A 14,804-nucleotide genomic window follows, 5' to 3' on the forward strand; every position below is an offset into this window, starting at 1 on the left:
ACTTTACTAAATTTGCTACAAAATATCAAAATATTGACATTATACTTCATCTATCCCTTCTGGATTGTTAAGTGAAAAGAAAATATTATTAGCTCTATTTTAATGGTTAACATCAATCTTTCCAGAACTACCCATTCAACTGACTACCAAAATGATTTCTTAGGATCAAACTTAATTTCCTAAAGCATATTTATGTAGATGATCAAAACTTGGTTTATGGTCTTATTATTTTGGCTAATTTTGAACAGTATAGTATGACAAAAGAATAAAATGACCCAAATGCTTATGTATATATGCTAGATGATTTCTACCATCTAAAAGCTAAAATATGTTTTCTTGAATTGTGACCAAGAAAAAATGATCATTGCTTTTGTAACCTTAGTTTTGCTAGATTGTAAATAAAACTAGAAACACATATTCCTACTTTAATATCTGAAGTTTTAATTTATTCTCTACCCTTTAACACGTGGAAATAGAAAGTACTCTGGGGAATTAGCTGTAACAGGTGCACCTCTTAGAAATGCAAACTTTTTTTTTTTAATCTGCACCTTGTCTTTCCTTCTTGTAGAGCAAGAAATTTCTTGTGAATTTACAAAAATGCTATAAAACATTCCCTGGAACTGATCCCAAATATGAAATGCAAAGATGGATAAGACACTGAGAACATTAAATGAAATACAACATCTAAAATGGTAGTGATCACACAAATTTTTTTTTTCACATAATAGGACTCCATTTCAAGTTTGAAACCTAGGGAGGCCTCCATTCCCATAAATCTTTCAGTGAAACACTGAGTAGAGTACAGCTCTGATGCATTATTGAACAGGCAAACCCATGCACAGTAATTGATGGTGGCACTCTGATTTAATGATCCTTATTTTTAAAGCTAATTAAAGAAATTGAGTTGCATGTTCAAAGGAGATTAGCTTAATTTGACAAGACTATTCTGGACATAAAGTAGCTTATACCTTCTGAACTAAACAAGCTAGAAATTGGAATAATGAGTTTTAAGGAGGAGAAAACATTTTTAGATAGAATAAGCATAATTTTACATGTTTATGAGACTTTCCTTTCATTCATCCAAGTATTTACTGAGCATCTAAAATATCTGACGTTGGGCTGTAGGTGATGGAGACAGTAATTAAAGTGACAGAATGGTTTCCATAATCACTATGTTAGATATCCAAAAAAATTACTCCTTGAAACTTAGTACACTCAACTCCTCAGAAAGGATATATTTCTTTTCATAGCTATAAATTCTCAAATAGCAAAGCAGACATGGTCTAGATCCCAAGTTATAATTTATAGATACTCTTAAAGCAGTCTTGATATCATTGGCTGATAAACTAAAAAGATTAGTCTATTAAATTTAGAAAATAATTCCTTAGCTCAAGAATGTTTAAGGAGTCATTCTGAGTAATCAAAATGTAAATTTTCAGCACCTGCCCCCATTTAGATACAAATAGAGTTTCTGGGGCATATTTGTCTTGAAATTCTCCTGTGATAAAAAGGATAAAGTACTAACTGTAAAATTTAAGATGGAAGTCAAAGAACACTTAAAATCCCAAGGAAGGAAATTAATTACACTATGTAAGACTCTTGACTTTTTCCTTTTGATATTTCAGAAGTATATGTGTGTACTGATGATCAATATTTAATCCAAAGCAAGGCAGACTGTTGTAGCCTATAAAATGGCAAGCTCAAGTACAAAACTATAGACGTTGTGTTTTTATACTATCTTGTCGAATAAAATGATTAGTCATTTAGCAATCTGTTATTTCACAATGTTTTTAGTTTTCAAAGTTCACATCTATGAAAATTTTATTCATTCTTGTAATCACAAAATACTTATAAAATCAATCCACAAGGCTTACTGCACTAAAGTATCTGCTCATGCAGCAAAACGCAGAGTACTTTGTGTATATTTTCTAAATTAATTTTTTAAAGATGTATTTATTTGCTTGAAAGGCAGAGTTACAGAGAGAAAGAGAAAGAGAGAGAGAGAGAGAGGAGAGGCAGAGACAGAGATCTTCCATCTGCAGTTTGACTTCCCACATGGCCACAATGGCTGGGGCTGGGCCAGGCAGAAGAGCTTCCTCCGAGTCTCCCACCTGGGTGCAGGCACCAGAGAACACCAGAGAACATCCTCCACTGCTTTTGCAGGCACATTAGCAGGGAACTGGATCAGAAATGGAGCAGCCGAGACACAACCAACACCCATATGAGATGCCTGCACTGCAGATGCAGTTTAACCCACAGCGCCACAGCAACAGCCCCTGTAAATTAAATTTTAAGGAAGGCCCATAGCACAGGAGCTTTTAGAAATACCATCAAGTGAACAGATTCAGATATTTTTCTTCCAATTTCACAAACCATAGATAAATATGTGAGTAACTATGTGGAAAATAATTTGAAGTTAAATGTCACATTTTTGCTCTAATCTCTTTTCATTATTGTTAAAAAAAATTTAAGTTTGCAAGTAGAAAAAATTTAAGTCCTACAATGATGTAAATTATGCGTTAACAGCATTTTTTAACCTGTTCCTAGAGTTTCCATTCTATTCCCAGAGATCCTAATGTTAAAAATGATGGGTTCTCAGGAGAAGCACCTGGCTCCTGGCTTCGGATTGGCGCAGTGCGCCAGCCGCAGCGTGCCACCAGAGCGGCCACTGGGGGTGAACCAACGGAAAAGGAAGACCTTTCTCTCTGTCTCTCTTTCTCTCTCTCTCACTGTCCACTCTGCCTGTCAAAAAAAAAAAAAAAAAAAAAGAAAGAAAGAAAGAAAGAAAGAAAGAAAGAGAAAGAAAAAAAATAATGGGTTCTTTTCTCAAATTTATTTGATCTTTGGGTAGTATTTTTCTTTCTTACCATTATTATAATGAGGACCTGAAAAAAAAAAAAAAAAACAGAGCACAAACTTTTTTCAGTTTCTCTCAAGAAAAATATGCTGTCTCCCTGCCATTTAAATCACTTTATAAAGTTCTTGATGAAATAGAAAAATTGATAATATTTTAAAACAGTATTTCTTAAGAGCATATCGTTTTAATATTCAGGATTTCAAAGTGTTAGCAAAATAAAGTATTTTTGATGCATAACAAAATACATGGCTATCTTGAACCAATGCACTATTTCTGAGTTGCAAGCTGAACTAGCCACTTTTTCTAATTATCATATTTGAAATAATGACTAAAAGTATGGTTATGCAGATTCAGTACATGAAAGACATTTTCTCAAAAATAAACAAAGTAAGCCTGTCACTTCAAGGAAAACAACTGACAGCAATTGTTGCCAATAATAAAATTTGGGCTTGCAAGTGAAAATTAGAATTGTGGAACATTTGTATCTGACACCCTGTGCCTGACACCTTCCCATAACTTAAAGACTTCGTTGATAAGATCCCAAATGATATTAGCAAGTATAATTTTTATATTATATAATGAAATATGAAATGTCATTTTTCCATGTTTCAAATTTTCCAAATGGTCAATGAAATATAAAATTATGCTTCAGTTAGAAACAAATCAGAGCAAGACAGGCAAATAGATGTTACAGTAACAAGAGTGCAAAATATGCATGGATTTGGTTTTAAATTCTGCACTCCAATTAACTTTTAAGTAACTACCCCAAGTTTTGGTACACTATCAAGTGGAGACATACACTATTATCTAAAAAAGGAATACCCTGCCTGTGAAGTCAGATTTTCTCCACACACATCAACTAAAACAACAAATACAAACAATTAAATGTAGAAGCATTTTTGAGAATCCAGTTTTTTTCTATCAAGACACAAATTGAAGAAATGTGCAAAAATGTAAGCCAAGCCACTCTTTTCATGCATTTTTAAATAAGTAATGAGTTTACTACTAATTTTTAAAATAATTTAATAAGTAGTTTAATTCTATCTGAATTTCAATGTTTAATACTGATAGATAAAATCAATCAATAAAAGCTCTTTATGGTCCTTAATAATTTTTAAAAGTATAAATCAGTGATGAGACTAAAATGTTGAAAAATTTAGCCTTAGAATTTTAAATTTCACTAAGAAGGTGAAGTAACAAGAAAGGAAACAAATATTTATTGAGTGCTGATAAATATTGATTTATATGCTTTAGACCTTTTAGATTCATGTAATTTAGTTCCCATTTTACAGCTAAAAGGAAAAAAGAGAGACTCAGAAGACTACATATATGAGGGCTCATCAAAAGAATTCATAGAACATGTGTATTTAGAAAAAAAAACTATGCATAGATTCCAAAAATTTTTACACCAAAATAAACTTATTTTTTATTTCCATCTTCCGTGAATTTTTTGAAGTGTCCACTTATATATTCATCTTAAGGATAAACTCTTCCTCAAGATCACCTACTAATAGATATCAGCATCTGTATACAAATCTGGGTCTTGTCTGTCTCCAGATACTTCTAACCACATTAACTCATTTTGAGATCAGATAAGCATAATAAGTCCTCATGTCACCAGGGAACCCTTACATTATGTTCTTAATTAGTTAAAAAGACAATAAAACAAAAGTTCTGAGATTAAGGCCTAGACTCTAGTCAGCCTGCCTATGTTCATATACAAGCTCCACCAATTAACTTCTCTGTCCCTCCATTTCTCCAACAATAAAATGAAGACAATCATATTACCTACTTCATAGAAATATTGTAATAATGAAAGGAGCAATCTCAATGGAATAGCTCAAGGCACATAGTAAGGATTTAATGCACATGAATCTTTACGGTGGTGGTGGTGGTGGTGGTGGTGGTGGTAGTGATGATGACAACAATGATTGGCTTATCTTTTCAACACAGTGATTAATAAAATTATAGGTCTCCAATATAAATTCCATGATTGGATTAATTTATTTTGTTAAAAACTAATTCTCTGACAAGGAGAGATAAATATTTAATGCACAATAACTTTCAATATGTAATAATATTCATTTACTCATTAATTAAGCAATCTTTTCATAGCTTGGGTAAAATAATATAAGGTACACGTTATTCAAAGATGAACACCGCATGGATTTAATCTCTAAAGTAGTACATGAACTTCAAACAAATCTGAAACACAATTAATTCTAAAGCTCTTTTCATGCTTGTTAAGAACAAATGGCAAAAGGAGCTAAGCATGTACACCACAGTTTAAGTCTGTGTGTTTATGCATATTTGCAGAATATCTATTCTTTATTTAAATCGCAACAATTCTGTGCTTTCTTAGCCAAAGGAAAAGGATTTAAGGAGGGGTAGACAATGTGGCTTCCTGGCTCCAGCTGTTACAGCCATTTGTGGAGTGAACCAGCAGATGGAATATTTCTGTCTCTCCCTCACTCTCTCTTTCTCACTCTTCCAAATAAATAAATTAATATTTGTTAAAAATTATATTCAGAATTTAGCTTGACCAAAAAGTGATTCTTTTTAAAGCACAATGAAATTCTCCATCTCAAAGCACAGAAGGTATCAAAATTAAGTAAATCGATCTAGCTGAAATCGAGACAGTCAATATTTTAATGACTGAAAAATTCTAAAACACAGGTGACATTAGAAATTTTTCAGTTTTCCTGTCAGTCCCACATTACAGAAGATAAAACTGATTCACTGTTTACAATCTAGAGAAAAATAAAATAAAATAAAACGTACAGACAAGCATTAATTCTATGGAATTGATAGGGAAGAAGGATGTTACTTGTGATACTGCTTCTCCATTCCACTATTTTCTTTTCCAATTCATTCACTTTACCCTTAAAATCTAGAATAATTATAAATAAAATTAGAATGAAAGTTTTGGCTTATGTTAAGACTCATTAACATTTCAGGTAACAATTTAAAGGAGAAATGGCAAATCTTAATGAGTTTGAGTTTTTATGACATTTAGTTTACATGCACTTATCTTGAAACATTATGAACTGTTTTTTTCCCTTTTGTTCCTTACATAAAGAACAAAGGATTCAGAAACAGTATAAAAGTGAAAAAGAAAAAACAACAACAACAACAACACTGGTTTCAGGTTCAGATAGACGTCAGTTCTTCTCCTAAATCTACCAATGGTTAATTGTGCCGTCCAGTTTAAATCACATACCTCACTAAACCCCAATTTCCTCACCGAACAAAACTGGATAAAACCAACCTCCCAGAGCCGATGGACTTGTCAGATGGAGACAAAGGCCACTGCATATATGAGCCTCTTGAAGGTAATTGTTTCTGAGACAGCTTCAAATATATGAGCATCTCTATTATTCTTAAATTTGGGGGTGAAAAAACACTCATTTAGGTTATACCCAGTAAATTTCACATTTTTTCTTTCTTCCCCAAAGACCATTTAACTTTGTCATAAAAATACCACACAATTAGCACCATTTGTTGTTGTAGACACGCATGCATACCCAATAGCAAGATGGTGTTGCATTTTAATCCAGCACTGTATAAAAAGCTTGAACAGTGCCTTCTTGCCCAAGGAAAAAAAAAAAAATTTTAGTCCATTCAATGGCTCTATATTTACAAACTTTTAGTTAAAGGAACAAACATTTAAAAGCTGTTATTGTACCAAAAATAACGTATTTGAGATTCTTAGAGTAAATAAACTTTACGGTAAATGTAAAAACATAAAAATCATTCCTTCTCTTTCAACTTCTCCTACATAATGTACAATAGAGTCTCACAAGAAACACAGGAGATCCTTTCCTGTGGAGTGGCTACAATATATCAGAAAAGCAAAACTAGTCCAGGGGTAATAAAAATCATTTTTATTTTCACTAGTCACATCAACAGGGAAGAATTTCATTCCATTTTTAAATAATTCCTGCTAATGGGATCAAGGCACATTGTCTTTCTTTCTGTCCTCCCTCCTCTTCCTAACTCTAAGACATAATTTAACTTAGATATTCACTTCCCCTTTACTGATGGCAAGCTCACAGATGAATCATCTTCATTTCAGTCTCAAATTAGAAACCACAGGGAGAGGGTCATAATTTTGCCATTTACATGAGAAGTAATAAAATAAACCTGGGGAAACACAGGCTTTTCTGCTCTTTAATTCATGAATCACACAAAATTGCATCTCTCAGATTTACCAAAGTCAAAGCTGAGAAACAAAATGTTCAGTCACCAAAATTTCTCATCTTTCCATCAACTTAAAAAAAATGTAAGAAATTATAGCTGCTGATGCTACTTCTGAAAAACAGCGTATCTCAACACTTTAGCCATGAACTTGATTTAACAATCTTACAAAACTGTATCCCCAGAATAAAGCCTCTTTGGTCATGCCTCAGGACAGTTTGTGCTCTACCAAATACCCACTGCTTAGATCACATATTTGAACATGATCCTCTAAATTTTACATTGATTTCCTATACCTCTAAGTTTTCTAAAATTCGCTCCTGTTTCAAGACAGCATCACAAAATACACACACACACACACACACACACAATGCGTATTACCTCATTAACCTTTTCACAGAAAAACCATCACTAAATAAGGATATAATATTGTATTATTGGGAAGATAAAAGAGGCATTCATTTGAAAAATAATTCATATATATTTGGCAACTATAATTGAAGGTATTATTTATCAAAATGCCATTAAAACTTATCATTTTGGCCATGATAAAAAATGCAGAAGTAATAAAAATGCTTACATCTTGTATTTAACAGAAGGCTTAGGGAGAAAAAAGGTGATGGAATTTCCTAGAAATCTGAAAGCAAAAGAACAAAGATAATAAACAAACAAACAACAACAAAAATACACCTTTCCTTAATGGGTCCTTCCCAATCTGGCTCCTGAGTTTTCTCTTCTCTAAGTGCTTCACAGATATGTTAATTGCTTTGATTACACAGGTCAGTACCTGGCTCAGTACCAAGGTTTCTCAACCTCAGCACTGCAAACATTATAAACTCAATCATTCCTTGTTGGGAAGGTAAGCTGTACTGCACACTGAAATGTTCAGCAAAATCTCTGAACGCAACCCATGACAGCAGTAGTTCCACTCCCACTTACTATAAGTAAAAGATTCCAAATGTCCCTTTTGGAAGAGATAGTCTACAATTATCATCTGTGGACAATTCCCTTGTGCCCCTGAAAATACTGTTCCCTCACCTGAAACAATTTCCCCCACCTCTGCAGCAAACTCAAGCTCATTTTTCAAGATGTATCTTCCATGTCATTGCTTCTAGGTAAAGTTTTCTTCTAGTCAAAAATAGTAATTCTTTCCACATTAACTACTCATCTTCCTTTTTTCCAGGACCCTATTTCCCTTATAGATATGAGAACCTTTATCTTATTCCTTGTGTTTTATTGATTTCATGTGTTAAAAAAAATCTGTTAAATGAATATGAGCCTTTTATAAAGGTGTCCATAAGCTAATCCTCCCAATGATAGAGGACTTTTTTTCATTGAATGATGCCTTACGCTGAATTCTATATAACCTTTCAGTTCTTTTTTTCTATGTCTTCATTCTTGGGACCAGAAATTAATTGATATACTCAATTGTAGTAACCCATGATCCTAATTCTCATACTTTCATCTGATCATTGTATAGATTTACCCTTGAATCATCTACTATGCAGTATGTCTTAACCATCAGAAATTATTTCAAATTCTTATTGAGTATGTATGTGGACAGAGCTTAACTTACATAGAAATATAAAACAAAAATGTTATACCATAGAGATCATATTTCAAGAATAAAAATAATCTAACTACCCTAACCAACATTGAACAGTAATTTCCAACAATGATTCTGTATTAACCTAGGACCTCCCCATTGATTCTGAACCATATCATAAAGTTTACAAAGAAAAATCTGGCTTCAATTTTATGCATATACATTATGTATCTAGATGATAGATGTACACATCAATACTTTTGCGATGAAAGTGAATGAACTAAAAACACAGAAATAATAAACAACAAAACAAAAAGACTGGAGATCATTGACAATTAAAGTCCTCCCAAATAGTTTCTGTCCGTAGGGTTATTTCCCATACAAGCAGTCTTTGAAACCTGAACCATCTACCTCTTTTCTGCAACCTTAGAATTGGTCTCCATTGTCATAGTTTTAAGAATAATCTTTGTTATGTCAATTTCTAAGTACTGGTTCTAAATTTATTTTAAAGTTAGTAATTTCAACTCACAGTTGTTCTATAACTCAGGGTAAAGCAATTACTTTAGTGTCTGTGATCAATTTACAAGGCAAGACAATAATTAATCAGAAAAGCAGCATCTACCTATACTGGACTGGAGAAACTTCATAAAATAAAAATGCAAATCCAATACCCTCAAGGCTGACAAGTTTCTATTATTAAACTGCTAACATGTTTATTTCCCCCACAATAGCTGGATTTTTGTCATGAATACGCATGAGGCCCTGTAGTTATTAGCTGTGATGACTAGGTGACAGTGAGGACACTACTTGAGAATTTGTATTTGACAGATCATTGACACATAGTCACAATTCTTTTTTTTTTTTTCTCTTCACTTAAACAGGAATCGTGCAGGAGAAAATCAACTGAAGCTATCAGAGATTATTCAGGTTTAATAGCATACATCGCTTTAGCTGGTGGTTAGAACAATACACAGTGTGGCAGAGTTAAGCAGAGGCATCAATTATACTCTCAGACCTGTTAATATTTTTGACAATATTTAAATAGCACATCCCTTCAGGGCATGGCTTTTTTGTCCTCTCAGTTACACACCTGTCAAGTTTTTAATTTGCCAAAGGGAAACAGTCTGATTTCTAAGGGGCAGTCTTAATACTGAGGAAGCAAATTAGAGAAATTAAACACTATTGAATAGAAGTAATGAGGAGGATCTGAGGGGGAAAAAATTGTAGGCTTAATTCAACATGGCATGACAGCATCTGTCATTAATGCAACAATATGATCATGTTCTCCAACATGCTGCATATACCTCCGGCTTTTTAATTATTCACTCCCTTTACTTCTCTAAAAGACAAATGAATGGTGGAGGAGATTCTATCAAATTTTCGAGTAGTATTAGAAAAGGTAGAGACAGTAACTTGCAACAGTCATGCATATAAAATTATACATTTGAAAACATAATTTAAGTAATAAATATAAACTAACCATTTGTCAGATATGTATAGCCACTGATTTAAAAGTTTGAAAAATATTTTATTCCTTAGATACACTGATTAATTATTAAATTATAAATACTAACAAATTAGCAGTTAGTGTTTGCAGCCCTTGTGTCTTCTGTTGAGGAACAGTGTTTTTTCTTCATATTATTTGTTGAACTCTCTTTAGTGTAGGGTTAACTTTATGATCATTAAGTAAACTGGAAGTAGATCTTTGTAAAAATTAAGAGTGGAATGGGAGAGGGAGGAGGAAGAAAGATTGGAGTGTGGGCAGGAGGAAGGGTAGGCTGGAAAGTATCACTATGTCCCTAAATCTGTATATATGAAATACATGAAACTTGTATAACTTAAATAAAATTTTAAAAAAAGAAAAAAAAATAGCAATTAGTGGGTCCAACATGACAGAAGTCTAGAATATTTAAATTTAATATAGAAAATAACAGTTTTTGTAGTTTATAGTCATACAAGAAAAAAATAGACATGAATTAATAAAGAATGGAGATTAAACTAGAGTTACAGAAACTCTAGAAAGTTATCATGGTTTCAGAAACACAAAACTCTTGGCACTGAGGTAAGACAGGATAAAAACCGGCTCACTAAATGAAGATCCTCCAAACCTGAAGTTAATCCATTACCTGACCAGACAATGTACCAGTCCCCAGATCTAAACCAATAGGGAGCAAGAAGCTTCCAAACCCCAAATACAAAAGACCCTCGACTGCCCTGCCCAGGATTTCCCCAACCCACACATATGCTCACAACAGGACAGAAGAACAATATTTGGCCTTCCTGGGGTGGCAGTAATGAGCAACACTGGCATTTTGGGCTTGTAGTACACAAGGAACTACGTGCACATCCACAGAACATCAAGTTGGGTGCAAGTTGATAAGGCAGAATGCTAGGCCAGGTGTACATCAAAGTGCCATGTGCAAAGGAGGAACAGCCACACCTCCACTAAAATAAAACCCCCTGCCTACTTCATATCATTGAGCTAGTTCACCCTACTCTCCCTTGTGTTTGTCTCCATTGGGTTTGAGCACAAGCCCCTAATAAAGCTTGTCTAGCTTGCACAATGGCCTCTTACCAATTTCTATTTGGAAATGAGACAAAGAACCTGGGGTCTGAAATACAGGGACCACATTTTTACCTTTGGGGAGAACAATAAAGAAGAAGGAAGAGAAGCCACTGTGCAAAAGAAAGGGCTGTGTGTTGGTGGCCAAGACAACAAAGTTCTAGCTCTACCTTTATGATCAAATGACTGAACTTCTCTAAATCCCCATAATAAACAGGATGATAAATAGTTGTTTTCACCTCCAAAGCAAAAGTAATCATGGAGCTAAAAGTGCAAAGGTATAAAAATCAGCCTACAGAATTCAGAAATCAGTATCTACCAATAATAAAACAATAATGTTATACTGTACTTAGTTGCAGAATATGAGGGTCTTTCACATTATGCTTGATATATATATATATATATATATATATATATATATATTTGACAGGCAGAGTGGACAGTGAGAGAGAGAAACAGAGAGAAAGGTCTTCCTTTGCCGTTGGTTCACCCTCCAATGGCCACCGCGGCCAGTGCGCTGCAGCCGGCGCACCACGCTGATCCAATGGCAGGAGCCAGGTACTTATCCTGGTCTCCCATGGGATGCAGGGCCCAAGCACTTGGGCCATCCTCCACTGCACTCCCGGGCCACAGCAGAGAGCTGGCCTGGAAGAGGGGCAACAGGGACAGAATCCGGCGCCCCGACCGGGACTAGAACCCGGTGTGCTGGCACCGCTAGGCGGAGGATTAGCCTAGTGAGCCACGGCGCAGGCCTTGATATATTTTTCTGAGTAGGTTTCATCTGAATCACACGGGACCCAACTAGTCTTACAGCCCATATCCTACTTCCATATGGAAATGGTAACACCATCTCTAAATGAGGCCCATTCATACAGTCTCTCATGGAATACAGTATGCACAAATATTTTTCCCCTTACAAAAAGTCACCTACAAGGGAAATTTCAACAGTTATCTCACTTGGCTAGTGGAATTTCTTAACATTGTTTTTGTTTTGACTTTTCTTCCCACTTCATTCTGACTTTTACGTGACACAATAAGGAAGAAAAGACATCTGTTCAACTTCTGGTCTGACAGAAAAAAAAAAAAAACAAAGAATTTTCTACATCATAATTATATTAAAGATTTTGGTTTCTCTGAAAGCTTCCCAATCCATTCTGAAAATCAGTATGGAGAACCAGTCTTTTCAATAACTTATAAACTCAACTGCACATAACAAAAACACCTTTTAAAATTCATGATCATAATTTTTAAGCCATGCATAAATTCACTATAGAAAAATATCTTTTGAAGATTCTTCTTGTCATTTTTTTGCTATGAAAAATTGCATCTAGATTAAGAAGTTACATGACGTTAAACAAATTCCTTCCCTCTTATACTACTACTTGTTCTGCTGTTGCATTTGGCATAATTTGGGTTTTCTTAATTGGCACTGTTCTTTCACTGAATTATGAAACTAGTCTTCAAGTTTCATTTTTAACCTTTTAAGGAAGAATATTTGTTAGCAAGTCATCCATAACCATTAAATTAATGCTAAAAACATTAGAATGAGAACCAACATGGACTGCAGGCTTAATTAGGTGGACTTCAAATCTTGAGAGAACAACCATTTCAAAAATATTTTTTTAAAACCTGAGAAATGGTGATTTAGTTAAGTAAGTTCAAAGAACATCTGACTTCAGTTTTCATTCTGTCATTGTGATATGTTTCAATTTTAATATAAATGCTAGGACTTTTTAATGCTCATAATTTTTACAGGGAAAAAACAGTTACATTTAGAGTTCTAATGTTTATCACCATCTGATGCTGTCATGGAAGCAATTGCTACTTACACTCTTTTAAGAAGTGAGAATTGCAATTTCTCTAACTGATGACAATGTAATTATTTCTTTTACTGTCAAAACAGAGGTGATTTCCCTTCTTCACATACACGATTCCACATTCAAACCCAGGCTGATCTGAAATCTTATAAATGTTCCAAAAGTTTCAGTCTGAATGAGTGAGATCACATGATGGAAATCAAGTGGACTGCCATCCGCCCTACACATACTTTTATCAACCCCTTCTCCTGCAAGGGCTCATTCCTTAGCAGCCACACAGCTTTCAACACAATGTCATACCATCTACAATACACAGCAACAATCATTACAAAAATAACTAGGAGGGAAAAAGGCACAACTCATGTGAATATCCCACTGGGAGGTTTAAATGGCTCATTAACTATTCATTAACACATACAAAAGTCAGCCCTTCAGAAAAGCAAGTCTTACACAAGATCTGTGCCACCCCATGAATGCCACTGGGTGCGCGCTGTCCTACCTGGTCTTTGAGCTGTTGCATGGAAGTCTGGAGGTTCAGAATCTGGCTGAAGAGTGGGCTCTGCAGGACTGACTTCAGGAGGCTCAGCTTGTCTTCGTTTGCTACATCCCCACGTTCCCGCAGCTTAGCTTGCAGGCGCTCTGCTGCCTGCAGGGCTCGATTTTTGTCTGTTCCAAAGAGCAGCATTAGTCAGTCACAGGACTCCACAACATGTATCAAACTGAAGAGCACACCATGTTGTACAAATCCTAAAACACTTCCTTTCAGGCCCACAAAATGGTCTCTTTTCATCAGAATACAAAATGTTTTTATGGAGTACAAAAATCTAAAAAAGTAGATAATTGAGTACTTTTTAATATCTTCCCAAATTAAATAGCAAGTTAAATTGCATATTTATTTACATATTTTTCAAAGCAATCCAATAGGTGGGACAAAAGGGAGGGACTGTAACATGTGACCCTAAATATACCCAACAAACCTTTAAGTTTCTTATAGGTAAGTTTGTTTGAACTCAGGGAATTGGGTATAGCATATGCTACATGCAACTAGTTCTTTTTAAAGTACAGAAACTAATTCAGATAAAATATATTTGAATTCCAATGCCATCTGTTTCAATCCTCATATAAAAATTACATAAAACCAAATGATCTGTGATCTTGAAAATGCTAATGTTTTCCCTTTTAAAAAACTTTTTTACATATAAGAAAAATTAGAAATACACTAATGAGTGGCTATGGATAATGTCAGTAGTGAAACACAACCCCCGAAATATAACAATTGCACATATTAAGGGGCAAAACATTCTATACTTGAGAACTAGGTTGAAAAATATAACATTATAATACATACTTCTTCAAAAACACTACTGTTTAAATGTCTTTCCCTAAAATTAATTATATTACGAAAAACCTACGTATGGATTTCAAATTTTTTTTGTATTAAAACAGTTTTCTTTTAATTCCATTTTAGTCTATATTGCTCTAATAGATTCATGATGGTGACAAGTATATCTATTAAAATATATTTGCTGGGACAGATGTTGTACAGGAGGTTAAGCTACCACCTGGGACATCCCATATGGGAGTACCTGTTTCAAGTCCTGGCTATTTATGCTTTGGATCCAGCTCCCTGCTAACACACCTAAGAGGCAGCAGATGTTGGCTCAACTACTTGAGTTCCTGCCACCCACATAGGAGACACATATTAAGTTCCCAGCTCCTAGCTATGGCCTGGTCCAGCCCCAGCTGTTGTGGACTTTTGGGGAGCGAAACAACAGATGGAACATTTTCTCTCCCTCTCTTTCTCTCCTCCTTTTGCTCTCTGGG

The 14,804-nt window shown here is 34.5% G+C and overlaps 1 protein-coding gene across 34 annotated transcripts in view; it reads right to left on the minus strand.

The window, feature by feature from the left end:
* MPDZ (multiple PDZ domain crumbs cell polarity complex component) overlaps positions 1-14,804 on the minus strand; it is a 184,785-nt gene that overhangs the window by 137,268 nt on the left and 32,713 nt on the right. For all 34 annotated transcript variants that reach the window (XM_070052001.1, XM_070052077.1, XM_070052031.1 and 31 more), the window contains one exon: positions 13,480-13,646. In XM_070052001.1, the coding sequence (XP_069908102.1) occupies positions 13,480-13,646 (167 nt within the window). The remainder of the gene's footprint in view (positions 1-13,479; positions 13,647-14,804) is intronic.

Source organism: Oryctolagus cuniculus, chromosome 1, assembly GCF_964237555.1.
Source record: "Oryctolagus cuniculus chromosome 1, mOryCun1.1, whole genome shotgun sequence".
Lineage (NCBI taxonomy): Eukaryota > Metazoa > Chordata > Mammalia > Lagomorpha > Leporidae > Oryctolagus > Oryctolagus cuniculus.